At 38.5% G+C, this 26898-nt stretch overlaps 1 protein-coding gene across 2 annotated transcripts in view; it reads right to left on the bottom strand.

Moving 5' to 3' along the window:
- The window catches only part of CALCR (calcitonin receptor), a 158909-nt gene that overhangs the window by 45826 nt on the left and 86185 nt on the right, over window positions 1–26898 (bottom strand). For both annotated transcript variants that reach the window (XM_068211045.1, XM_068211053.1), the window contains exons 2-5: window positions 24233–24320; window positions 14883–15036; window positions 11212–11322; window positions 3345–3457 (exon numbers count right to left, since the gene is read on the bottom strand). In XM_068211045.1, the coding sequence (XP_068067146.1) occupies window positions 3345–3457; window positions 11212–11322; window positions 14883–15036; window positions 24233–24320 (466 nt within the window). The remainder of the gene's footprint in view (window positions 1–3344; window positions 3458–11211; window positions 11323–14882; window positions 15037–24232; window positions 24321–26898) is intronic.

The raw sequence follows: 26898 nt of genomic DNA, 5'->3' as shown, positions 1-26898 counted from the left end.
TGCAATGATAGCCAAAAAGCCAGCAAAATATTGATTATGATGAAAAAAAGGCACTGAGGGTAGAGCAACAAATGTTTGAAATTTACAGCACTAACCTGAAATGCATATGTGCTTCTAGTCTCCATACCCCATGAACACAGAATAGCAAAGAAAGGTGAAAAAGGCAACTAAAACAGCTGAGGTTGAGTTTCTGCAGGTACAAAGGCTGGGATTCTCCTTTCTGGAGAGGAGAAGTCAGAGGGGTCTTAAGACCAAGGCCTTCAGAGTCATGAAAGCAGCAGCTGAGGTTACCATTATCCTCAATGCACACCACACAAGGACAGCACATCCTGAGACAAATTCTGGTTCACATTAGTGTGAACCTTGGTGCTGGGCAACTCAGTGGACTGACGGTGCTGTGAATCCAGTACCCATGGACAGATAATTGGGCTTTCACTGTGACTCATGGCAGGGAAATCTAAGAGAGGCTGATCCAAACTTTTTATGCCAGTTGTAAAATAAAATTGCTGGACAGCACACCTGGGTATCAGAATGTTGAGGTATTTAAATATCACACTCTGGTCTCAGCTAAGCTCTTAAGCATCAGCCATGTGTCATAGAAGTGAGTGAAGGAGGCTAAATGCCATGCCAGGCTTCACCACTGCCTCCTTTCTGAAAGCAAGGACATAGTAGCATCCTGTCCAGGAAAAAAGACAGGAAGTCTTAGATCCTCTGCTGGGTTTATTCTCTTTTTAGCTCTATTTTGTTCATGTTTCTTTTGCTATGCATGAGCAATTTTCCTCTTCTCAGTGATTAGATGATTTGCTTTTTGTAGCCTGAAGTTTTGACACACATATTTTTTGGTGTTTCCAAGTAATTTTAAACTTTCCCTTGAGAACAAATATGAAAACAATTCAGAAAGCAAAGCCATTCCTCTTAGTAAAGGTGCACATCTTATGTAATTTGGTCTCGAGACATTTTACAACTTTCAAATAAGCTTCTGCATTCATTAACCTAGGTGGTGGTGGCTGGCCTGATTCAGATTTACACTAGAGTCACATTTATACTGATCTGACCATGCAGAAGAGACATGATCTGAATATAAGTACCATTCACCAAGTTATGGAAAATGATTCATGTTTACTGAAAATACCCTAGGTCTCCTGGATCTCCTTCACAAAGACTAACCACTGCATTGTTAGTGATCACAAATATTTGATAACCTGTTCTGAGAGCACCTGCAATTCCAGAGAGGACAGCCTGAGAGTGAAAGAGATGAGACAAATTTCTCCTATAAAGAGTAGCAGGAGAGGTTTTCCTGTGTACGTGTGACTTTTGTTCCATTTATACGACATGATTGCTGTGTTTTTCAATGACATTAAATGGATATATTAAAGCCTGAACTTAATTTACAGATGATCTGTTCAAAAATATATTTTTCTACCTATTTTTTATACAACCTATAACCTGAAATATCTAGAAGTAGGAAAGATTCCCCGGACAGTTACATGCAAGTTTACGTACACCCCGGAGGATTTTTGTTATTCAACCTATCTAACTTTCTGTGCTCAAGTACTAAAGCAACTACATTTGGGATTCAGCAACTGCTTTTTTACTGCATCCTGCAAGTTTACTATGCCAAATGCTTAAAAAAAGCCTTAAAATATAACAATGGTGAAAGATCAAAATGGACTAAAATGTCAGCTAACAAAGCATATGATCTATCATTATGTTTTTAAGAACTGGCTATAATTTTTTTTCAATGATCTGTCTCAAAAGTTTAGCATATTGGTATTTTCAGTTAACTTCAAATAAATAATGTGCACTTTTACTAATTTCTGCATTCCATGATACATGTCATCACATGCTGACTCATTACATTTTTTGTTTGTTCAGATTTTTTAACCTGGATTTAGAAAACTTAAATGTTCTTCCTTGTTCCTCTAGAACTTTTGAGGGAAGAGAATTCTCTAAGAGCAATACCTTTGACTCAGTAAAGTAAATATATTATGTGTAGGTAAGTGGAAACAGTCTACAAATGAAGCACATTTCTGTTTACTGAAGACTTGGTTTAAAGGTCATAATCTAACTTGGCATTTCTGTAAAGACAGATTCTTTCTGCATTTTCCAAAACTTTTTGTTTCAGAAAAATCATGACGTGCATATAATTTTCCTTTCTATTCTATCTGTTCTCTGCATGAATGATGTTCAAAATTCTTCTTCTGGAAGGCATGGATAATAGGTAACAGAACCACATTTTTTGCCTCCTTACATGTGCCAACATCTGGAAAAATTATATATTTATGGTGCTTCCACGTAATGCCTTTGTAAGCTAATATTGTTACTATTATTCTTGCCTCGTCACATATAAGATCCTCATTTTACCATGGTGGTTTGTCATGCTGTAAAAACGCTTAGAATTCACCTCCTGCCTAGTCAAACAGATTTTTCCAAGGCCCTTTGGGCTGAGTTACTACTAAATATACCTGCATACTGCTTTTTGGCTGCATAAGAAGAGGTCCTCCAACACAAACCCTAAATCAAATCACTTCTTGAATCTTTTCCTTCCACTGTTCCAAGCAGTCACAAATTATTCTGTCACAAATCTGTAATCAGATTTTCCTGGACCTCCACTCGTATTTGAGAAATATATTTATTTTTATGAGTTTCCCTAACTTAATTTAAAAGCTTTTCTCAGCTTTCTGTCTCCTTATTTCTTTTGGTGCTTTTATATTTAGTTCTTCTCTTTCAATTTAGCACCTTGATTTTGGAAATATTGATGCAAATGCTTAATTCATTATTGTAAATACTCTCAATTACTTCAGTAAAAGTCAAAGTTAAATGTGTTCATGCTTGTAAGATTTTCTGGATTAATGGTACCTTCATAAATAATTTTTTCAAAGAGTGTGAGTACAGGGTAATACTATTTGCTTAAGAAAAACAATTTTCACTTACATTAATATTACTAGCCCTGCAGAGAGGACATCAACATCTTGGAATATTATTGTTACAGAAAGCAAAATTGAGACTCTAAAAGATTATTTTATAACTGTAGGTCAATCAGGGAAAATCATAGGAATTAAAAATGCATCTGAAAAATACTGCAAAACTTGTCACATGAATAACCACTAAATTATCCGCTCCACAGCAAACCAATATTGAGGCTTGAGCACTCAAATAATTTGCACTCAAATAATGAGCACTTAAATAATTTGAATAAGCTAAAATGACAAGAACAATGTTATTTAAGTCTTGTGCAACAAATAAATCTGAGATGGGCTATTCTGGTCTCTCTGACATGTATTATTGCTAGCCCATACCCAAAACACTGCCAAACAACCACTGCCTCTTTAAGTTCAGCATACCTTCAATTTTTCAGAGGTGAAAGAGTTGCACAGGGTGTAGTTGGACCAAGTTCGGTTGCTCTCAGGATGGCGGAACCAATTTCCAGTTTCATCACAATATTTTGAGGCCCTCTCTGATGATAAATTGCAATAATAGTTATTTTAATATATGCATATTATGAATTAAAAAAAAATCTAAAATAATTTCTTTTTTTTTGGGGATAAAATGTCTGTGTAGTAAAATCCAAATTATTTTCAACCTGTGTAATTAATATACACCTTGCTGTTTTGTTGTTTTGATTTTTTTTCTGAGACTTATCTGGTGGTAAACTTGTTTAGTGGTCTCCTTTTTCACTGCACCCACTAGGTGCAGCCTTTATCTAGACACAATATTTAGCTGATAATAATCCATTTAAAGAAGCTGTTGACAGCAGCTTATGGAAGAGAAAATAACCACAGGTGCTGATGCCAGACCTGAAGGAAGTGTACAGGTTTCAAGTATCAGGGTTAAACGAGTTAAAAATACTGTGTAGATAAAGGCAGTCGGTAATGTATAAAGCAGAGCCTGGGTGCTGGAGATGCCAACAGCCCCAGCCCAGCCCAGGGCTCTCTCTGTGCAGAGGAGTGGAAAAGTCTCTCCCAGCCTCCCCAGCGGTGGAGTCCTGACATGCAGAGTCAGAGCATTGCTTGCTCTCCTCAGGGTCTGCACAGCACGCAGGCACAGAGACAAGCAGCCTCACAAACATTTTGGCACTGGTCCCATGTATCCAGTTTAATTTAAGATGGCTGCACAGCTCTCTCTTTCAATAATCTGATGAGTCTTTGGCCTCTACACAGGTGTCTCTGGTGCTGGCTCCTTCGCCGCAGGTGGCTCTGGTGTCCTTCCTGACAGCCCTGCCATATGGATGGTGCTCCAGGCGTGTGCTCCTCTGCACGTCCTTTTGCTGTGGCGCGGGGACAGCGGGGCCTGAGCAGCGCACAGCTCTGCAGGATGCCTGGAGCCGCAGGTGTGGGCTGTGGCCGCGCGTCCCCGTCAGGCTCACGCTCCTGCTGGGGACACCCTGGACGCTGAGGTGCAGATGGTCACTCCTAATCATCTGTCAAGTTTTGGACAAGTTCTTTTGGCCTTTCCTCAAGCATTAGCCACATGGGAGTTGCAGGAATGTTTGCCCAAGTAACAAAGGCAGGATAAGATCATAAACTTATAAAATAATAAACAATTATTTGATGTTTTCTTAGATAGTGACACAGTGACTTATGAAAAACATGTTTCTTAATTCTGTTTAATTGCTCTGACTTTTAAAATAGTCTGAAAAGTGTATCTTGAATTTCCTTTGCCTTTTCTAGCTCTATGATTTGATTTGATTTATATTTAGATCATCAGCATTTCCAGTCAATACACTTTTACAGAGTCCATAGGCATTTGAACATACACATTTTCATTATTTGTGGTTAACATTTCCACTTACTTTTCTTCGTCTGATGATTAATAGTTCTATTAATTTGCAAGATTCATACTCCTAAAGCCTAAAGAAAGGAACTGATCATATGGGTAAGGTGAAGATAGTACAGACTGAGCTATTTTATTCTGACTACAAATGTACTTTATAGTGACCTTGCAGAAAAAAGAAAAAAAATAATCCTCCAGAACACAACATATTTTTGCAATTATTGTGGATTTCAACTCATTGTTTTGAGGGACTTGTTAAATATCAATACGTGCATCAACAATACCAAGAGGAACAGTACATGTTATTTTAGCCTTCCATAGCTAAAGCTTGGAGATAATCTCAGACTGCCCATGTAGCAATGTTCCCTTTTACGCATTGCCAGATGCTATCAAAAGCTGGAAAAAGTTTTCAGTCACAGATGAAAGATTAATGCTTATGCTACCATGGAACACAGTGTGCAAGCGTTGCACTGATCAACCTGTGCACTTTGCGAAGTGCACGGCTTCTGTTAATCTGCTACAGAGAACGTATGGCAATGTCATCCATCATCTCTGTACTTCAGTGCCTGGGTAGGCACTCTGCCAGAGTATAATGTGGCCTCTGTCATTTAGAGACAAATCTTTCACCTTATACTTTTCCTTGGAGCCAGACAAACACTGATCCTACTAAAAACCGATCCTACTCTGAAAGTGCTGATGTGCCATGGATTTCTCGCTGTTATGTGAGAATAGACAACTGGGGAATAAGCGCTGTTTACTGCCCATCCGAGTGACTCAAACAGGTCAAACATCTCTTCTAAATCTGTTTTATACAGAAACAGAGCTGCAATCCAACCACTGTTCTACTGCAAGTTATTCTAGAGTGACCCAGTAGCAGGTGGAGGATATTGAACCTGGGCATGTGTTGGTTCTTTGTGCTAGCCAGAAGAATATGGTAAAGTCTGAAAAAATACATACGTGCAAGGATGGGTAAGACAACACTATCAAGGCAAAATGGAAGGTTGGGCTTTGAGATTATTAAAATACTGTGTAAAAACTAATTTTTAGGCTCTGTCTGTACCCTATCAGCTTGGATGGGACACCACTTGGACATTGCATTCTTCAAAGTGGAAGAACAGTGACATCACATTGTACTGATCTCACCTGATTGTAGGAACCTTAGAGCTACATCATTCATAGACAGCTGTGCAGAATCTTCGCAGTTAACTGAGAGAGATAGGCACTTCAAGAACTGTCTGGGCAAAATGGATGAGAGCAATCTCATCCACAAAGGAAGTTTCATGGGAGCAGTGAAGTGTCTTGAAAGATTAACAAGTAGCAATTATTTCCATGGGTATTATTTGTGCTTTTATGAATCATATGCTTATTAAAAACCTTCAGTCATCTATATGTAACAAATATCTTAATATTTCTGGAACAACATGATAGCTCTATCAATCAGGCTTTTCACAATTAGACCAGAGCTATAGCTAGCACATGTTAAAGGAGCCAACATCAGTTTTATGTTTATTGGTGAGTTATAAGATGGAAGAAGAAAGTTCTCCCGTTGCAGTCATGCTCAGCACATACCAGACACTGAATTCTTTGCCATTGTTTGGATAGACCTGTGTGTGCTTCATTTTGCTGACGAAGGAATAGTTGATGTTGTACATCTGATTTACTTACATCTTCAGTAAAATATTCTGGAAGAAACTTTTGCAAAAATGAAAAAAAATTATCTCATATAATGCAATGAAGATCCTAGAAAACTTCAATTCCAGTATCCTAGTAAATGAAGGATTATCACTGTCTTCAGAGTGTCTTAGTGAGCAGAACTAGAATCTTTATAACTGTGATATTGGGCAGTATGGGGATAAGAATTGATTTTTAAAACACAGCTGTCAAACTTGCTAAGGAGCAGGACAGAAATACACAGAAGGGTAAGGAGAAAAGAAACAGCTGGACAAAGAGTTCAAATTTGTCTTTTTTATAATTGTCTAAATTATATCCTTCAAGACAAGAAAACAGGACCAGCAGAAATCCAGAACTATTTTAGTTAAATGCAGCCAAAATTTAGATTTTGTGGCAGCAAGAGAAGTGCTCTCCCAGTGTCACAGCAGGAAAGCAAGGCATGTTCTTCAATTTTAAGAGGCAACAGCACATTAATCATCATCTGATTAATAATCATCTAATTGCTTATGGATGCATATGGATTTGCTTCCAAATTGCACTTCTAGAAACTCATCTCCTGGAGCTACATGAAGAGTTATGAGTAACAGCTTACAAAAGGAAACTAAAGACAGAAACCCAACAAAACAGAGAACTGAGGGGAGTTTTGCTAAATGCACCTTTGGTTCACAAAGTGGGGTGGATACTGCTCTTAAACACTGCTTTCTGCCAAAAAGTGAAGAGAGTGAAACTGAGATGAAAAGGGGCGTCAGCCACAAAAAACTTCCACTTTTGGCTCCCTTGCTATATGACCACACCAAAATAATCCTGACTAAATGCACTGTACAGGGACAGTGAGGTGGGCAATGTAAGACTCCCCAGCCACAAACCCAGCAGCCCACAGGTGGCACAGGGCAAGGCTCAGCTCCTCTTGTTGCCCTCGGCAAACCCGCCTTGATAGAAGGCCATTATATCAAAAATGTACTTTCTTTTGTTCCATTAGTAAGAATGTTGCCAGCATGAATTACATACTGCATTCCTCAAAAACTAAACTCCTACCCATTTCAGTGTGACCTGGAACCATTTCAGAGGGATTATACCAAAGATTAACCTGTCTAAATTATGAATATAAATTACAATTTGAGAGAATTACATGTTGCCTGAATAGGAGCATATAAAACAGCCCTGCTCAGAGCTTCACAGCCAGAAGTGGATGAGACAATGAATTTCCTGCTGTCACTGGCATTAAAGCAGTAGGTCTTGTTATGTTTTCCAGACAAATTGATTTGTTTTTATGCATTATCACATTGTGCATGATGTGCACTGCGAGAAAGAGATTGCTTCTTTCAGAGCACAGATTCCTGTCTAGTAAGAACTGATCTAAGTTCAGTGAAATAGGTGGGACCGCACTTGGTAGCTAACTGTGAAGTTGTCAGACAGAAAATGAACAGAGCATGTTCTCCTGAGCATGTTCACTGAGCATGTTCTCCTTCACTTTGTTTCTGTGTTCTTTTCTTCAGAATACAATTTCATCTTGTTTATTTTCTAACATACTCCATCAATTTCTTCTTGGCATCAATGCTGAATATTGCTGGGAATCAGATACAGAGGGCTGGTATTTGGCACCCACAGATATGGATGGGAGGAGGACTCAATACTATGCTGACAATAATGTTTCACTTTTCCAATTATGAACGATGTAAGTATCAAAGCAAAAAAATGCAGAGGAAAGACATTATTTTACTTCAGTCTCAAAGATATACATGGCCTCTTAGTGAAGTGACATAGCCATCAATTAGCTGATATACAGTGGTTTTGAAGATCATGGTGCAGCCCAAAACAATGCAGCATTAAATATTTGTTTTAGAAATCCATGGGGTTACTTGCATGCCTAAAATACATACTGAGGTATTGGGATGTCAGAGACTTGATGGGGAGGAAATCTGAAAGTCACTGCAGTTTTCTCATGGAAAATTGCTATTTTTTAGCATGAAGTCTCTGTTTCTCAGCAGAAAAGCTGGGTGTTTTTTGTTTAACAGGAATAAGGTACCAAAGGAAATAATGACTTGTGATACAAAACCTGATAGACTTCTCCGGACAGTTCAGTTTGTGGCTTTTGGCCACCTGTTAGTGGCAGCCACTTTCATTAGCAGTTGACAGACTTGTAGACACCCCCCTTATTTCTTGTCTCCCTCCTACTTTATTAAGTGTCCATGTGACAACCAGCCACCTGTAAAACAAGGCTGACTACCCGCTGGTTTGATGCCACATCTGTAACACATGCTGGGTTTCTCAACAGCTATTCTAGGAAAGCAGCTCTGGCTCAACCAGGAAATGCTGAACTGCTGGCAAAACTGGGAAACAGGGTTGACTGACCAGGATGCAGGCAAAGAGGCTGACAGGAGAAGAGAAATGTGCCAGAGGAAAATACTGCTCCAGACGACCACAGGTATTGTTCCTAAAGAGGACAGCAGAGAGAACAGTAGGAAATTAATTACTGGAGGAGGCTTTTCTTCCTATGGCTGTGTACAGAGAACAGGAATACTAAAAAATTCACAAATTTCAACCTTTAAATCTTGCCAGAAAGTGTAACTGCAGTATGCACACTGTGGGCCAGACTTCATGACAAGCATTTGTACATTAAGGAGTGATTTGCAATCAGTGTATAAGCCACAGGCCTTGGCATTAATGAACATTAGCAAGTGGAGTGAGATGCTTCTCCATGGATGGCTTCAAGTGTTTCTTTGAAGAGTGCTGTTGTAACAGAGAAGTTAATTCAGAACAAGTCACTGGAGACAGACAAGAGGAAAAGCTGAGAATAGATGGTAGGTGAGCAAGTAGGAGAGTGGCTCTGGAATCACACCCATCTATGAAGGATGAGGACCTTTAGTAATGGGAAACTTCTGTGATCACAAAGCTGCCCAACACCCACCTTTGCAGGCACTAGCTGAGCATTGCATGGATTATATAAATATAAGACATAAACTAAGACTGTTAGTGCCATATACTTTTTTTCTTCATTGAAAACCATGGAAGCAGGGAAAGGAAAAGACTTGTAGATCTTCCTACTCATAAAGAGAGCTGTTGCTGTGTGGGAAGGATATAATGAGTAAAATGGGGTCTGAAGCAGAAGGTGCAGACCACATCTTAGAGGCACTTCTAATACTCATGCAGGAAAAATCTTGTGCAACCTCAGGATCCAGAGTCTCAGGCTCTCTCCTGAATGCAGGCACTTCTGTCTGGGAACTGAACCAAGTTTGGCCAATTCTTCTAAAATGCTCTTTTAGAATCTTTTGTGCAAATAGTCTAATGGTTGAAGTATTGGTCCACAGAGAGGGAGACCTGAGTGAAAGGCAATCCTGCAGTTAAGGGTATCAGCTTCTTGTTCTGTTGTCCCCAGGTGCTCCAATGATGGGCCATGAGCATGACCCTGCTCCAAGACTCCTTCTTGAAAACTATGACACTGTACCAAAAAGAGATCAAGTCTTGTGAAGAAAGGGCACAAAAGCCAAGACCTTGTGATTTGGTACCCATTTTCTGTTTCAGGGGTGTAACTTGCTGTAAAGATATGTTGGGTTGGTCTCAGGGTGTTTCCATGGGAAGTGGATAGTGCCCTTGCCACATAAGCTCACTTCCCAAGCACAGGATTCCCGAGCAAACCAATTTCCTTTGAACCATCTTGTCCAAAGCCTACTTTCCCTAGAAAGAGGAGCGTTCCTTCACCAAAGATTGAATGGAGATCAGGCTGGATCTGATATTGGAAATTTGCACCTTGCTGTGTGAATTCTGTAATTATGGACAGCTTGATTTATGAAGAACAGAAATAACAATCAATCTGGCTACTGTTGTAAATTGGATTCAAAAATGTGTATGGAACTTGATTCAACCTGGAAACTCCTCAGTTTCTAAATAAGCAATAAGCTCAAGAAAATTAACAATTTTAGTTAATGGTGCTGGATAATTAACTCACAGCTATGCAATAGTTTGTTTCCTTCATTTCCAGTTGGGCACATGCATTTTAGGCTAAGCTTTTTGAAAATTTTCAGATTTATGCACCCTCCCTCCCAAATGTTTAATTTCATATATTTTAACTGCAATTGGTACATTGTGACTATCTGGAATTTAGCAGTGTGACATTAAGGACCACCTATAAGTAACATGTCCTGAGCAAGGAACACACAATTGTGTCTCTCTTCAAACAGTACTCTTTGCAGAATTAAACGTGTGTCTAAAATTTCCTCATATCTATTTAAAAATACTTCCACTGATTTTTCATTTTTCCTTTTAAACATTCTTCAATTACTTCTCTCAGTCTACTTCTAGTATTTGTATGTATATTTCAGTTAAGAACTGAAACTCAGAGACTGCAAGAACATTATTTCTGCTCATCTTCTTTCATAAAATTATTCCAAAATTTCCAATAGAAACTGAACAAAGAACATACTGATACATATTTCAAGCACATAAGCATCTTCATTTCATTATAAAAAACTTAGAATGAGGTGCCAAGAATATTTTGATGTTGCAATTCAGAAGCTGACATTTTCATAAACTAGATTCCATAAATCCATGGGTTATATTTACATAAATATAAATACATATAAAATATTTTAAAAATGAAAATATGCTAATTACCTAACCTGAAAGCTTGATGTGTTTTATTTTCTACCAAACTTTCTAAGATTTCACAGAGCTGCAAAAATGCCACTGGATTGAGCCCATCCACACAATGGTACAAATGTTCTGAAGACATCCTTTGGAAGATAAAATGATAAAATATAAATACTCTACCAGTTGGATCGAAGTCTGGAAAATAATCTGGACAATTCTGAGCAGTGAGCTTTCCAGCAGGTGTGTCATCCCAGCACAACCAGCCATCCCATGTTCGGTTGCAGAACAGACCTGGACATTTAAGAGGATTGCAAGAGTTAATTCCACAAAAATAGTTAATTCCCTCCTGAACCATTCTGTTCTAGCCTCTTGAGGATTATTGCTCCTGCAGACATTCAAGTTTTCTTTTTGTAATATATCCTTTTATTTTTGTCACATTTAGAGTGGCATTCAGGTGCTATAAGGTACTTGTTTTTACTGACCTGATGTTAGTGGCGTTCATTTAACCAGAAAGTTACATTTTAAAGCATGTTGAACTGGACTTTGAATGTATGGTCCAATCCTACAAATTTCTCTTCTTGATTCTCTTTCTGTCAGCTCTAAGCATGTACACTAGTGGTACCCAAAGACCTGTGAGACATCCATTTTTCATTTCACCTTTTGCTGCTTAGTAGGTCTGAAAATCAGACATTTGAAATGTAAAGATAGGAAGCATTTGTGGAGACATCCCAGCAAAAAGCAACATTAGCAGAGACAGGTCCCTGTCAGGCTGTTGCCTCGTTCAACACCAGAGATCAGTGATGTAACTACAAATCCAGTGAAGCAGGTGCAAGACTGATGTGTAGCAGGCAGATTCTGCCTGCTGATGCTGTCTAGGTAGGCATGCTGTGACCTTGTCCTCATCATGCCCCTTCTGGGAAGGTGGTGCTGTTGAGGCTGTGGGATGTTCCCAGCCCCCAAAGAGCAGCAATGCCAGGAAACAGAGCACAGCTCATTGCTGATCCCCGTTACAGAGCCTGTACATGCCATGGTCCTCAGAAATTGTGCTCTAAGACTTCTAGCTGTAACGTGTAACATGACTCATTGTGCATTTATAGAAGAAACACATTAAACCCCCCCCTACAATTCCTGTCTATTTTCTATTCAAAAGCAGTTTGTGTTGGGGAAAAAATATTTATCACCAAGACCATCAGGTTAAAGTGAAATAGAATGAGAAGATACATTCTAGCTTCTTTTTCATACTGGGTCTGAGGAAGTATTAAAATGAAGGCTGTTTTTGAAGGAATCATAATAGAAGAAACAGAAGCAAGTTATTAACATATGGGTAGTTAGTTGTTTCTAGAGGTTTTGAAACTATCCACAGATAAACTTTCTTACTGAAGCAAGAATGCAGTAAAAAGACACCTGAATGGTGCCAATTTGCACCAATAACTGTTTGTATGTCAAGTAGTTGTTGATTAAAAATAAAAAGCATAAAAATTCCAAAGTTTTTTTCCAGATTAAATATTTTTCAGAAAAGAAATTTTTAATGTACACTTTTTCTTCATTAACTAAGATTTTATGCACATATATTTTTCAGTTATCAAGTTAAATGTGCTAATGTTACTTGTTCACTTAATTAACCAATCATCATATCAGCAGTTTGTTATCTTTCCTTCAGGCATTGTCATGTTCTTCTATATCTTTGAAATGTATCTGAATAACTTTTAGGAACTTTTTTTTTAATATCAAAGAAGAAGAAGAGTAGAAAATTATTGCAATTTGAGCTTGTTTTTGAAAAGTACTGCCAAATGGAGTTGGAGAGAATATCTAGTTTTAGAACTTTACATCCTTTGCCTGGCCTGATAAAGAAAAATAATCACATAGGTCAATTTATGCATCAATCTATGCATTGTTTTCATTGTTTTTCTTCCAAGGTAATCATCAGGATATATATATATATACATATATATATATATATATATATATATATATATGCTCACATTTATCTTTATCTGTCTATCTATGCATGCATATATACACACATATATATACACACACTGAGCTGTTCTGGAGGGGTGGTCATGGGCTTCCATGCGCCTGAGCTCCTCATTTTATTTATACCTTCAGTTCAGAACACAACTTCAGTGGTGCTGGCACCATTGTGTAGTCCCCCATTATCTTCTTTCTGAGTTGTAAATGAGTTAAGTGCATGTTGCCATGAACCCACCGCCCCCAGTGGCATCACTTAAGTCTAGCTGCCAGCTGAAGGAATGCAGACACTTCCCTGCTGTCCTCCTGTGACAGCACTGCCCTTGAGAACACTACTAGGAATTCACATCTTGATACATATGAATTCCCAGCTCATGCTGGAAAATCAACCCTTTGCAACTTATCACACAAGGAAAGTGCAAAAGAAGGGTGAATCCAGTGGTTACTCTCAATGGATGCAAAAATCAGGTGTTTACAGAGCTGGAGACTAAAAAAAGAAGTCTAACAAGAAACAGTGAGTTACTTCACCTACAAGTCCAGCAACTAAAAGGCTTATTTATGCCTGAAACATCATTCTTTCTATCCAATGACCCTGTTTAACTGCTTGTGGGTATTCCTCATTATTCACCTGAATTAAAGCCTATTTTAAGCAGTGGGAATCTCTATATTAATTCCCAAATATTTCTACATAAAGATCTGATTATCTTAACATCTAACTCTTCTTTGAGTCTTACAGAGCCCAGTAAATTTTTTAAGATAAGAGCTGTAGAAATGTCTTTATTCCTGTATTACAAAAAATCCCACATTATCTCCAACACCACTATTAGGTTAGCTATTTTTGTTAATTGTTTAAAATATATTTTCATTTTAAACTATGTCCTCAGTATCTGTTGTTTACTTGCATAAGTCTCACACTTGCTGTGATATTTTTTCTCTAGCTCCTTACATCTTCATTCATATCTTCTGTGAGAAAAAGTGACCAGAACTCTCAGTCCCAAACAGAAATGCTTCTTTAAATGCAATTGCAGCACCACTATTATTTGTCATTTCCCTTTTTATTAATTTTCACATATGCTTTGTATTCAATAAGGATGTTTTATAAACTTTTTCCTATTGCTGCTGAATATAGAATACATGGAACTCATGCTGGTGTGGATATTCTCAGTTCAGTCAGGGAGAAAAAGAGAAGGTTTTCTAACCAGGCGAAGAGCCTGAGAGACAGTTGGAAAGGAATGTAAATAATTCTCTAATCTATTTTGTTGTTCACATTGTTTGTAGATATGTTCTGCCACTGTGCATCATTCACTGCACACCAATGGTGTGAGATGTTTTTACTCTAGGACCAATGAAATTAGTTTGCACGATGTTCCCTATAAATAGAGCGGTGCATTTGAAATAAATCAGAGTTCATTCTCTAGCCTTTGACTTGGAGTCATTCTCATTCCCGTCCTTCTCAACAGCGACAGTGCTGGTACACAGCACAACACCCCGCAGTCAATAGATAAATGGCAAAAAATTGAAACACTGAGTGGAGCAAACAGAACAACATTTATATTTAGGATTCACAATCAGGTGTGACCTTGCTGAGAGGTTCAGGAAAATTTCCCAAGCAAGAACAAGAGAGATTTGAGCAGCAAAGTACTGAGCCAGAAATGTAGGGGACAGAGGAAGGAAGAGCTGTCCATTCCCTGGGCTCGTTCCAGGCTTTTTCTTTTCTTTGCACTTAGGAGGATTCTAAGTAAGTATGAATGTGATTATTGCTTGTGGAAAGGAAACTGCACCCCGAGGAAGACTATGGGTTAATATAGAGAAGAAAATATTTATTTATAGTTATATAACCACAGATGGCAAAATACAGACTCTTAAAAAACCCTTTTTACCTTTTTTCTTGTATGGAGGAGCTCTGTTCATCCTCTCATAACATTTGAACTGTGAATCTATAATCTTCTGCCGTATGACTGAATTTTCAGTTACTACAGGCTCTAATGTAGGATCAGTATAATTTACAGTAGAAGAAAGACTTGGAACAATTCTCTGTATGGAAAGGAAAAGCTGTTAGTACAACTAGATAAGCAAAGAGAATTAAATTTAAAAAAAAGTGCGGATCAGAAATTTCTATTACTCATTCTTGAAAGGCATTTTATTTGTATATATGTTTATCATTATGATGGGCCTTGCATTACTGAAAAAGTAAATGCAGAATTTTATTAGTTTACCTCATGAAAACATACTATTTTAACCAAGCAATTTTTCTTGGTGAAGAGAAGGTCACTAAATACTTGATAAAGTCATCAAAATCTTTTCATTTAATTTAGTGTCTGCAAGAGAATTTTCTGTCATCCCAAAATTAAACCCATGTAATTCTGTTTACTTGTGCTGATTTAACTCTAGACAGTGCAGACAAAATACCTCAGTGCCACAACCTTTGCTTTCAACTGATTATTTAATGTTTTATGTCACCAGCTTTGAGCTTCTGCAACAGTTCATAGAAACACCAGGTAGAGTTTAAACCTCGATAGCTGACCTTAGCTCCTAGTTAAGTACCTAAAAAGATTCCCTAAATTTGGCAGTCTAAATAGCAAGGTCCTCTTTGATATAGTGGCATCTTCTGAATTATCTCATTCTGAGCTTCCTGTCAGTTAAAGGAAAGGATCACTGCCTCTGGAAGGCAAAGATCTCAGCTAGAGAGGTCAGTTATGTTCTTTTGCCTGCCATCCATCCATCCATCCATCCATCCATCCATCCATCCATCCATCCATCCTTCCATCCCTCCCTCCCTCCTTCCCTCCCCGCCTTGTACAGCCGAGGTCTGTGAGGGGAAATGAAAGTGTGGAGCTTTAGTTTGTTCTGTTCTGCCTCAGTCCTGTATCATGACTTCTTTGCTTGAAGGTGATAGTAAAAGATGAGTTCCTCTGCTTCCCTACTCAAAAGCAACATTGCTGTAGCACTTTCCTATCATGACCCTCTGTTTTCCCCTACACTAAATGTTACTAAAGACATCACAAATGCATTCAGATTCATTTGCAGTCTGTTTCAAAATTTAGGACTCTGATAAACACACAAACTTGACCTTTTTAGCAGCAAATGCTAATACAGAGATCTTTAGGCATGCATTTGTAGTTGTTTGAACTTAAAGCATGACAGGTTTGAAAGTTCAAATATTGGCTTATTTCTTTTTATGTCACATCACAGACAATTGTAGTCCATCAATACATTACTATCCCCCCCATTTGCATACTAAACCACTCTTGTAAAAACACAACAAAACCACAGTGTGTTTGACTTCATTAAAAAAAGCCATTACTTTTATCCTGATACTTCTGTACCAAACCATGTCAATTTAATCTTTTTACACTCTTATATCAAATCAATTATGTTTTTCTAGTCTGATCTGATCTGATCTCATCTCTTTTGACACAGATGTTTTCAACTGTATACACCTGCTAGCTGGAGGACATGGAGGCAGTCAATCTTGTTGTACTTAAGTGGGTGCTTGAAATAAAGTAGGAAGAGTAAGAATGAAAATATTTTCTGGCAGAGATAATTGTATATAAATTTCAGATATATGTATACGTCATCCTCTCCCCCTCCCCCCAAGTTAACTTTGGACAATGAAGCCATTTGGAACATTTCATCTGGCCATCCAAGTGAAAAATTAAATATCTAGAAAGTCAGAACAGGAAATACAGAAGCAAAGCCAAACATCACAGTTCCCTTAGTTTTAGAAAGACTAAGAGGAGCCGCTGGAGTCCCCAAGAACCATTTCAAAACCAGCCAAGCAAAATCCTAAATCCAGCACAGGAAAGTGCAGATGAGGTTCTTCAGACAGCCTCAGCTTTGTCTTAGCCCTTCGTGTCCATGTCCATGACACAGGCTCTGGTGTTTCTCTGAAGTGATTAGTAGATACTGCATGCTAATTTTCCCCTTTCTTATTTTGAATAACACCTCAGTTCCAAGCAGTTTGTACTCAAGACAGAAATAACAGTTTCATCACAGGATGCTAGGAGGACTTCTGTGGCAATGTCTTTCTTCTTGATAATTTCTCTGCAATTCTGGGCCAGTTTGGGAACACATCCATGTGTGGGATGATGGTTTTGAGGGGTGAAACACAATTTGGACACTAAAGTCACCTTACTCTTTTACATAGTTTTGTTACTTGCAGTGTATAATTCCTGAAGAAGTAAGCTCTTATTGGGTACAGTTTAATGAGAATATTCTGATACTTGAAGGTAGACATTGCCTGTGGTGGTGAATAGATTAAGTGTCTTGCATTGTGTAAAAAATTATGTAGGAGCGCTCAGCCATGTAACCAGGATGCCCATTCTACTGCCCCTGCACAAGGCAATTGTGGAGCAGCTGAAATTGCTAGCAAAATTTCTACTGCCCACATTTAGGTCAGCAATTCACTCAGACAGATAAAAATATTAATTAGTTGTGTCACTAAAACTCATCAGTGGAAATCACTAAATGGCCTCCAGTAAAATGAAAGCAAGTTTGGATAAAAGTTGGAATAATAACACTGGATTTGTACTTTTCTCTTAAATGATTTTTATTCTTTTAAGTTTTGTTTTCTTTTTTTTCTTTTTCTTTCTACTAAACACAATGACTCAGATTTTCAAAGTTAATTGCCCAAAAATCTTTCTGGGCACTTTTTATGTAATTGAATAGTTTGTGTGTGAAATCAAATTAAGGGGTTATACATAGGTATGTCACTGGGATTATTAATCTGTGATATGCCCTTTAAATCTACTCTTTCCTTTGATTGCTATTCCTCATTTTTTTTGCCTAGATTTGAAAAGCTGGCCTTGGAATCTTGAACACGATTTTCTTTTCCATTTAAATCAAATTATCACTTCAGCAGATTAATGAAATATAAATTTTGTGGCTTGCTGGAGTTGGAGAAGTCATATCCCTGTTTCAAATACTGGATTTTTACCATGCAAAAGAGAATCCCATATGTCCACCACCCAGAATTTAAAACCTGACCTCCCAAAGTCAGTCCAGTGGACTGATGATCCAGCCTTTATATACCTGCAGTTCAGTCAGACAAGAATTTTGATGTAGTTTGTCATGTCAGAAGTTATTATTTGTTTTAGTCTTCCTCACTTCTTACTGTAGTGGTCAGAAAAGGCAAATGGGGTAGGAAGACATCTCTGTGTCATTATTCTCTTTTCAGAAATAGCAGGAGCTTGGATATGGCTACATGGGAAAGTTTAGTCTGTATCATGTTAATGGAAGAGTCTGGGAATGTCCCATGAATATCTGTGTATCAGCATTTGTATAAGATCTCGTGGAATTCATGATTTCGACTCATCTCTGCTACAATGTTTTAATTGTTATGTCAATGTATTTTAGAAATTAAGACTTAAAAGACACATTTGTACCACAAAAAACCCAAGGTCAATTAATCTTTGCCTGGCAACTACTTACAGATATTGAACCTATAAAATATGGAATAAATTTTAAACTTTCAGACTCCATTACTGCACATTAAAAAGCCTTCCCATCCATTCATCAGCTACTTCAGATGGAAATATAGATGATGTTTATACAATAAAGGAATACCTCATTCATTTATTAACACTCTTTATTAAGGAGAAATAAATAATTTACAATTGTCAATGTGATCATTGCGTAAAAATGCACTGAGTTCTTCAGAAGAAAACAGTTTACGTGATGTCCCATGCAGCAGTTTAGCAGCCGTACATATGATGTCACTCCTAAAAGTCCAAGTAAATGACGTCATACATACGACCACCAAGCCACCACGTGACAAATGACTGACACAAGAAAGTCAATTATCATTACAAAGAGAAATTACAGGCTGCTGGGAATGCTGAAGTTCACTTTATACCTAGAATGAATAAAGGATTCTGAGAATGCAATTTGGCTTCATTATTAAACTATACAGGAATGAACAAACAGTGCCCTGGTTTCTGTAAGAGAAACTGCTGTAAACTGTGCCAGGCTGTGCCGGTTTCTGCAAGGGAGAATCCAGATAAAGTAAGCATAAGCCTTTCACTATTTCTTCCCCACAAAATATTGGACATGATGAACAAGTATCCCCAAATATTTTTCTTCTGCCATCAAGGGGCTTGCAGGACACTAACACTAACTGTACATGACATTTAGGAAAAGAAGGCATTTGTAGCTGTCTTTTTTTCTCCCCCTCTTCCACTAAATATAGTAATTTAGCAACAATTATTGGTGAGCTCAGACTAGTAGAAATTCTGGATGCTCCAACTGTTTTTTATTGATTTCAACAGCTCAAACATTCACTTGGTATAATTCTTTTAAAACTGGTGTGTGCAGTCATCTCTTTGTGGATCACTAAACTCCTACTCTTCAATACATCACATTTTAGAGCAAGAGATCAGCAGGATTTAGATGAGTTGCAGAATCCTTCTCATAGTTTGATTATTTTTGAACTTTTCACAACTGTTAGTGTTGGGACAGATAAGAAAACAACTGTGATACCTTAGGAAGGTCATTAGCATATGATATTCAGTAAACATAATCATTTCTATTCATCAGAAGTGTGCTAGGAAGCAGCAGGCAATTTCTTTGGGGAAATACTGCAACATGACATGTTTTGCTTAATCACTGAATGTTAGAATTTTCCCATAATCTACCTCTGTTGGAGCAGGATGGTAATTATCTCAGTGAGATCCCATATGACTAACATGGCAGATTTTGGCAGCTGTTTAAACAAGCATGAGATTATCAGGTGCAGTAGATGAAGACAAGGTTGTTGTAATGAAAAGCAAGTCACAAATCTTACAGTTCTTTTCCATTTCTACAAGATTTACTTACAGAAGAAGCTTTACTTTCATTTTAGCCTGATAAAAACTGTGGGCTAATCCAGAATACTTCATGGATATTTTCTTGCAGCCCTGATTATCCTCTTGTGAGAGGCCTCTTTGCTGCAATCAGCTGCATAGCAACAGCCTTGTTTTTTAAAAAACCAAGATGTAGTCAAAATGTCCTGATCATCCCCGAAACTGGGTGAATAGAACAGAATACAGCATTCCTATTTCTTGGGAAATGATGAGCAGCTTGACTCCCAAATTCTCACACTAATTCTTGCCACCTTAAAATATCAGCAGTTTGCTTTCCAGAGCTTCCCTTGTGTGAGAACAGGTTCAGATCAGAACTTCTGAGTGCACACACAGCATGAAGCAACCCATAAGTAGTTACACAGGGAAGTGTACATGCAGAACAGCAGCTTCCAAAGGCATGGTCTAAGGTGATGAGACCCAGGGGGATCTCACCATCCAAGGCTGAGGAAGACCCTGGGCTGTCAGAGGTGCCAGACAGCAAGAGGTCTCAGAAGAAGCAAGACAAAGGAGGCAGTGACAGATCTTCAGCAGCTCTTCTGGCCCATGGGAGATCTGCTCTGGACCAGATGCTGGAAGAGATGCTGTCTAAGCAGGAAAAGGCTTGTTTTCACAGTACCTGCACACACATGGGTTTCAGAGATGCACAGTGAAAGCCACTGAGCTGAGCAGGAGCAGGAGCCCAGCAGAGTTTGTGGCCACACCACTCCACTGGTGTGTGTTGCCCTCCCAGCTGTGAGGATCAAACAGGTGCACCATGGGCAGCTCCCCCATCGCAGTGGCACATGCTTGACTAATGGTTCTGGAGGCTTGAACCTACCCTACCACAGCTGTATTCCAAAATACAGCAGTTTATGCCGTTACTGAAAATTACATTTAGGTTTTCATATAATTAATTTTCAATGTTTTGTGAACAGGAATTATTCACAAGTCTTTTAGGTGTTGGAAAGAAGTACCAGAGTCTGCATATCTTTGTGATTGAGACTTGGTAACAATTTAACAGATTTGGACTCGGTGAATGTGCACAATTTGTTTTTCACTCAAAATGAATTTATTTTAAAATAGAATCTTGGTCTAGTGGGCCTAATTGAAAATAGTGCAGCCTTCAGCTGCAGCATCTGTTTAGTCCTTACTATGCACGTTGTGGTTGGCTCAGGACACAAAATTGGTGTATGTGGGAAAAACTACTTCATCAATCCTCATTTCTAGGGCCATTTGTAGGCACAGTTCTTACTTGACAAAATAAAGCAGAGAATAGAAATCTCTTCCGTCAATGTCCTGAAAAATTGATCGGTCACACAGGAAAGAGACCCAAAACTTCTTCTTCTTCCTCATTTTCAGAAGTTTGCTGCTGCTGGGCACACTGTGCTGATGCTCCATCTTTCTTGTGAAGAGAAGTGTGCACTGAGGATATGAACTAATTGCTCCAGCATACCAGGGCTCACGTACTTGAGGAAACAAATCTCAGTCACATTCTGTGGCTCTCAATAATTGCAAAAAACTAGAGAGCATCAGTATAAAGTGAACTATGACATAATGAACAATTAAATTTTCTAGTGGAATTCCCTTTTTATAGTAGAGGACTATATGGTGGTGCATTATCCTGCATCCAAAAGCAAGGGAATCCACCAAAGGATCGATGGATTATTGGAGTTGCTTGTATTTCTAAATTAGGTTTTGGAACAACTGATGCTTCAGGATTTTTTGGCAAAGATGGGTTATTATGGATTTGTACATGGAAGTGCTATCAATTCTATGCAAAAAATTACATGCATAAAAGAGATGGTTTCTGTCAAAAGGTACCAAAAGCCCTTGGTGACAAGTCTAAAGGAGGTGGTGGGAAGGAAGTGTCTGTGCACACCAAGTAAGTAATTTTTTGTCTGTGACAAAAAATTGAAGGGGAGATATGAGAAGAATCTGAGGAATTCTTCTGCAAAGCACGAACTCTGTATAGAGGGCAGGGTGTGCTCCAGCTCTGAGATTGTGTTAGGGAATCACAGCTACACTAAGAAAAGAGATTTCAGGTAAAAGTCTCCCCTACTCAATAGGGGTGACCACCACAGGGGAACCATCAGCACCTACAGTGGGCCGAACAGCACAAACAGAGAGCCTGGAGCCCAGAGGAGAAAAAAAGGACCTCAAAAGGTTGTGCTGCTTTGCAACAGCTCGCAGTGACCAACTGGGAGTGCAGGTCACAATTGACATGATGACAGAAAACCATGAAAGTCATCAAAGAAGGGAGATATAGAGGGTGTCTTGTGGGGCGGGTAGAGGAGAGGCATGGGAGATCACTCCTGTCTGTTTCACAAATCACCTTAATTACTGTATTTTCCTCAGCCTCAGATAATGGCTGACATGTCTCACAGTTCTTGGAACGAAGGAGTGATTTGAAGAACCAACAGAGTGGGAACAGCCTTTTTGAAAGAGAGACACCCTTTACTCATTACAAACAATAAATAAAATGCAAAAAATGAATGGCTTCTACCATCTGCAGATGGGGAAGTTTTTGGAAAAATGACTGAGGCAAAATATTTTTCATAGTTGGCCTCACAGCAGTATTCTGGATAAGTTTCATGAAGGAAAGAAAAGCTTGTTCACAGTCTACTTCTGTGACTGTGGCTTCTTCCCTACCAAAAGGGAAATTAAAACCTAAGAGATGTCAAAGTAGAGCACAATATGCCCACTGCAGTGGGGAAGGAAGGCACATAAAGATTGGAAGCGTGAAAATGTAAGTTAAGTTATCCATTGAGGTCAGAATATGAAGTGCTCTTAGGTGCAAAGATATATAAAATGAATGCAGATGCAGATCTCACTGAAGAGTTTTTAAAAGAAATCCTATCCCTGGGGTGCTGCAGGAATGAGCACAGATCTAACATTGCACACGTGCTCTCATGGGTGAGAGATTTAAAAGATCTGGGGACAGCAGGGCAAGGATCAGTGCTCCAGGGCTGACCTACAAACCCATACTGTAGGTCAAAGCACCTCAAGTGCTCAGAAGTGCTGTTAACAATTTTAGTTACCAGAATATTTGCAGTCCTGTCACTTGACTGGGAGCAATATAAGCTGGATCTATTTCTTCATTTGGCATTGGCTTTTTATAGGAAGAATTGCTGTTCTTTGTCAAGACCCCTATCAGGCTATGCAGATCAGATGGGATTCAAACCAGAAGAAAGCTGGACTCTCTCAGGCTCTTTGTTACAGACATCTCTGTCCATGGGTGATTTCACAGCCAGTGCATTGTCACATGCACCCTTGTAGGATAGGTAGAGCAGCCTACCGAAATGGTCAGAAATGCCAGAATACTCTAGTATATCTCAGGGTAGAAGACTGCTCTCATGCATGGAGATCATTCCTCAAATCATTAACTAATTCTGGACAAATTTTTTTGGGACCAAGTTAGCAGAAATGTATTAACTCTCTTAAATTATTTCTCCATCTCTTCAGCTCTTCTTTGATGAAGGGTCCTAATCCTGAACCATGAATTCAATATTTTACTGAAATAATGTGTTCTTTGCTGTTCTCCTGGATTCTCCATGATCTCATTTAATTGTTTTCTTTTTATCTCCTTATATCCATCATTCTCTTACTGTTCTCTCCTTTCCTTTTTTATCTATATAAATTTAAGTGGCAAACAGCATTGTGGATAAACTCTGCTAGTAAATTACTCGTACCACATCAGGGTAGTGAGGTGCTTACTCCCAGCAGCATCATTCAGATAAATGCTGATCATTCTGTAACTTAGGCTCTGGGCAGTATTCTCAATTCTGACTGCCTGTAATGTCTATGATTTTATGATGATCAATAATAATTTGAGGTTTCACAAGTAGAGATCAGCAAAAGGATTCAATTTATATGAGAGATATTTAGTCAGGCAGAAATTAATTTACTACATGTTTAGAACCACAATTACTCAACAATGTTGTATACATTAAAATAAACGTAATGTTGATATGAAACAGCTGAAAATAGCCTTTGAACTAATAAACAGATTTGTAAGATTATTTTTCATTTTGGTTGCTTTCCTAATAGCAGATCAACTATAAACAGTGAAAATCCATCACTACTTAACTCAGTTTGTTTCACAGAACAACATTAAGGGCAGTTTTCAAACACACATGTTCCCATGATATGCTGTAGCCTGTAAAACACAGAAATGAAAAGTCATATGCATAACCCTCTTCAGACTTGCAGTTCTGTCTCACCAAGAAACAATGCTTTCAAGTTCAAACTTTTATTAGAAAATCTTATTCATCTTCTTTTGAAATTTATTAGTAAGGAAACTCTTCCTTCACCTGTGGAGTATAGCAAATATAACTCGGTACCCATTTTTCTCAACATCACCACAAGTTTAAATGCAGCAGGTGTCATGAGCAGTTCAGTTTTCTTGTACTTACAGTTAGAAGGATGATGAGTAAGAAGCAACTCTGGGTTGTTTTTTTCATTGTGGAGTCTTCTTGGAGAGTCACGCTGTATATGACCCTTCTGGGAATTAAACAACAAAAATAAAAGCATTATTGGACTTTTCCTTTTATGATAAATTCCTTGTCTTTGTGTATGAGCATATTTTTAGACTTAGTCTAGACTCTGTGTGCGTGGTTGTTTAGCACCCCCAGACTTACATGTGATCAAGTCTAATTGGACATTGGTACACTTTAAATTTAGTCTCCTCTGTGGATCTCTGGTGGTGAGTACAGATGGTGTGGGGTACAGCTCCATGTTACTGGGTCACCAGCAGCAGATCTGTGTTAAACCCTGTGCCTTTGTCAGCTGAGGCTACCTTTTTCAGCTGCTTCTAACCTAATATAGAGCTGCAGAGCTATGAACAATCTGGATATTTTAAACCTGACTTGCAAAACCCAGAAAGATCCAGTTTGCAAATAAGTGTTATAGCAGCTCAAAAGATGTTTATGAGGCTAGGGAAAGCCAGAGTTTGAGTAATCTCTAGCTAGGTGAACAAGCCCGTGTGGCAGGAAAAGAGAAACTGGGAACAACACGGTGGGATTACGCGCTCCATAATACAGCTGGGTGGCAGAGCTGTGGATAGACAAACAGCAGTGTGAGCCTCAGGCCATGGAGCATGACTGCTTCAGCACAAAGTACTGGGGAGGCAGAGCATGGACACGACTCCACAGGTTTGAAGGGAACTGGATCAGCAACTTTTTGGTTTTCTGGGTTTTTCCTACATCAACACCTATCCAGTCTTTCTGGAAAAAATATCCAGGTATAATCTTATTGCTTCACAGTTGTGGGAGTTCAAACAAGTGGAGATCTTTGCAATAACACATCATTTAAGTTTTACATAAATGTAAGTTCTCTATTAAAGTGAGAAATGCAGCTTTTTGTCAAAACACATTGTGCCTTCTGGTGTCTCACAGACCACTCGTGGTGTATGTGCTGAGCAACACAGGACATGTGGTTGTGATCACCTTCAGTCTGTGAGTGCACAGGGAGCACTCACACACCTTCATTTTTCAGACAGCTTAAAAACTAGAAGTTAGGTGCTTTCTACCAGGACAAACAATCCTGTGAGCACCCTACACATTTGAAACCCATTAATTTAATGAGAAAAAGGCACAGGGACTTGGATGTTTAGTCTAGTTGACATGCAGTGAATAACACAATCACTCGTGTAACATTTGTCTCAGCAACAGCATTGTAACAGCTTTTCTCATCTTACTCATTTTCAGAGGGGAAATGAAATATTGTCTTCATCTAAAGCAGAAATGCATAATGTCAAAATGTGATAAAGGTTTGGCACTTCCACTTAAAAGTAGTGCATGTGATTCAGTTATGTGTAGCACATGTTGCAGTGTTGTGTGGAGATTAGATAAAACATAAAGTGATGGCAAAGAGGGCTCAGAGGATTTGTCTCTATGAGGAAGTAGTCTTATTACTATCTGAATCTTCCCATAACCATTCTGCTGTGCCAGAAGTAATGCAAGATGCAAATGATACACTGTGGGCCACAAACTTTCATTTGATTATTCATGGTAGACAACTCAATTGAAGCAAAAACTGGACATCTGGATCAGAGAAAAATGTCTGGAATTGTCTGCATATTTTTCAGTCTCTTCCCTGCAGTCTGTATTGGTTCAAACTGACAATAAAGATTAATGTAGAACATATAAACAATAGCTCTTGGACAGCTGTACAGTGAGTACAAGCATGAGTATGGTGTTCATCCAGTTACTCACTGTACTGCAAAGTGCTCTGCAGTGTGGTGTAAAGCCAGACTAGTAGGTGCCTCTATTCTTGTGTGCATCATTGCTTCTGCTGCATATGTAGGTATTTGGTATCAAGTTGGCAAAAGGAGCACTTTGCCTTACAAACTGTCAACAGCTTTAAAATACACAACAGTTTCTTCCAATGGCAGAGAGATTAACACAATACTGTGACCTAGAAAGCATAAGCAAGATCAAAATCAGCTGAATTTATCTGCTATATGTCTGCTTTTCCTGCACTTTGTGCCAAGAGTGCCTGCAGCACGAGGTTGGGTTACAGCTGTAGATGCAGGTAAATCTTATCCTCATGAGATTTTGTGAACATTTGTTATTGTGTACTGAAAGAGCTATTTAAAATGTTTCTTTCTCCTGTCTCTCCTAATTAAAAAAAAGCAATCTGTAAAATATTTAACACATTATTTCCCCTTGTGTTAACTAAAATGACTGCACCATATATTACATATGAGTAAATGAGTAAGAACTATTTCCCATGCTGAATCCTAGCCAGTCTATTTATTTCTAGTAATTTTTATTTTAGCCAGCTGTAACCATAAGAATGGCTGATATGCCAGATAAAATCCAGCACCTTTTTTGTCTTTTTCACAGAAATCTTTTCCACTGGCAAAAATTTCAAGAATAGTTGAACAACAATATTTTAACTATCAAACTATAAAGCCCCTGACTAAGAAGAGTTTTTTTTCTACTTTAACTGTAAGTCTGGCCCATAACACTACAGCACACTTAAGCTGGCATCAGTACTGGATCAAGGATAATGATCTCATTGAAATTAAAAAATACACCAAAATACAAAGTGTTGGTCAATGGGCAGGGCAGAAACA

The sequence above is a fragment of the Anomalospiza imberbis genome, chromosome 1 (assembly GCF_031753505.1).
Source record: "Anomalospiza imberbis isolate Cuckoo-Finch-1a 21T00152 chromosome 1, ASM3175350v1, whole genome shotgun sequence".
NCBI lineage: Eukaryota > Metazoa > Chordata > Aves > Passeriformes > Viduidae > Anomalospiza > Anomalospiza imberbis.
This window is presented reverse-complemented; position numbering and strand designations above follow the sequence as displayed.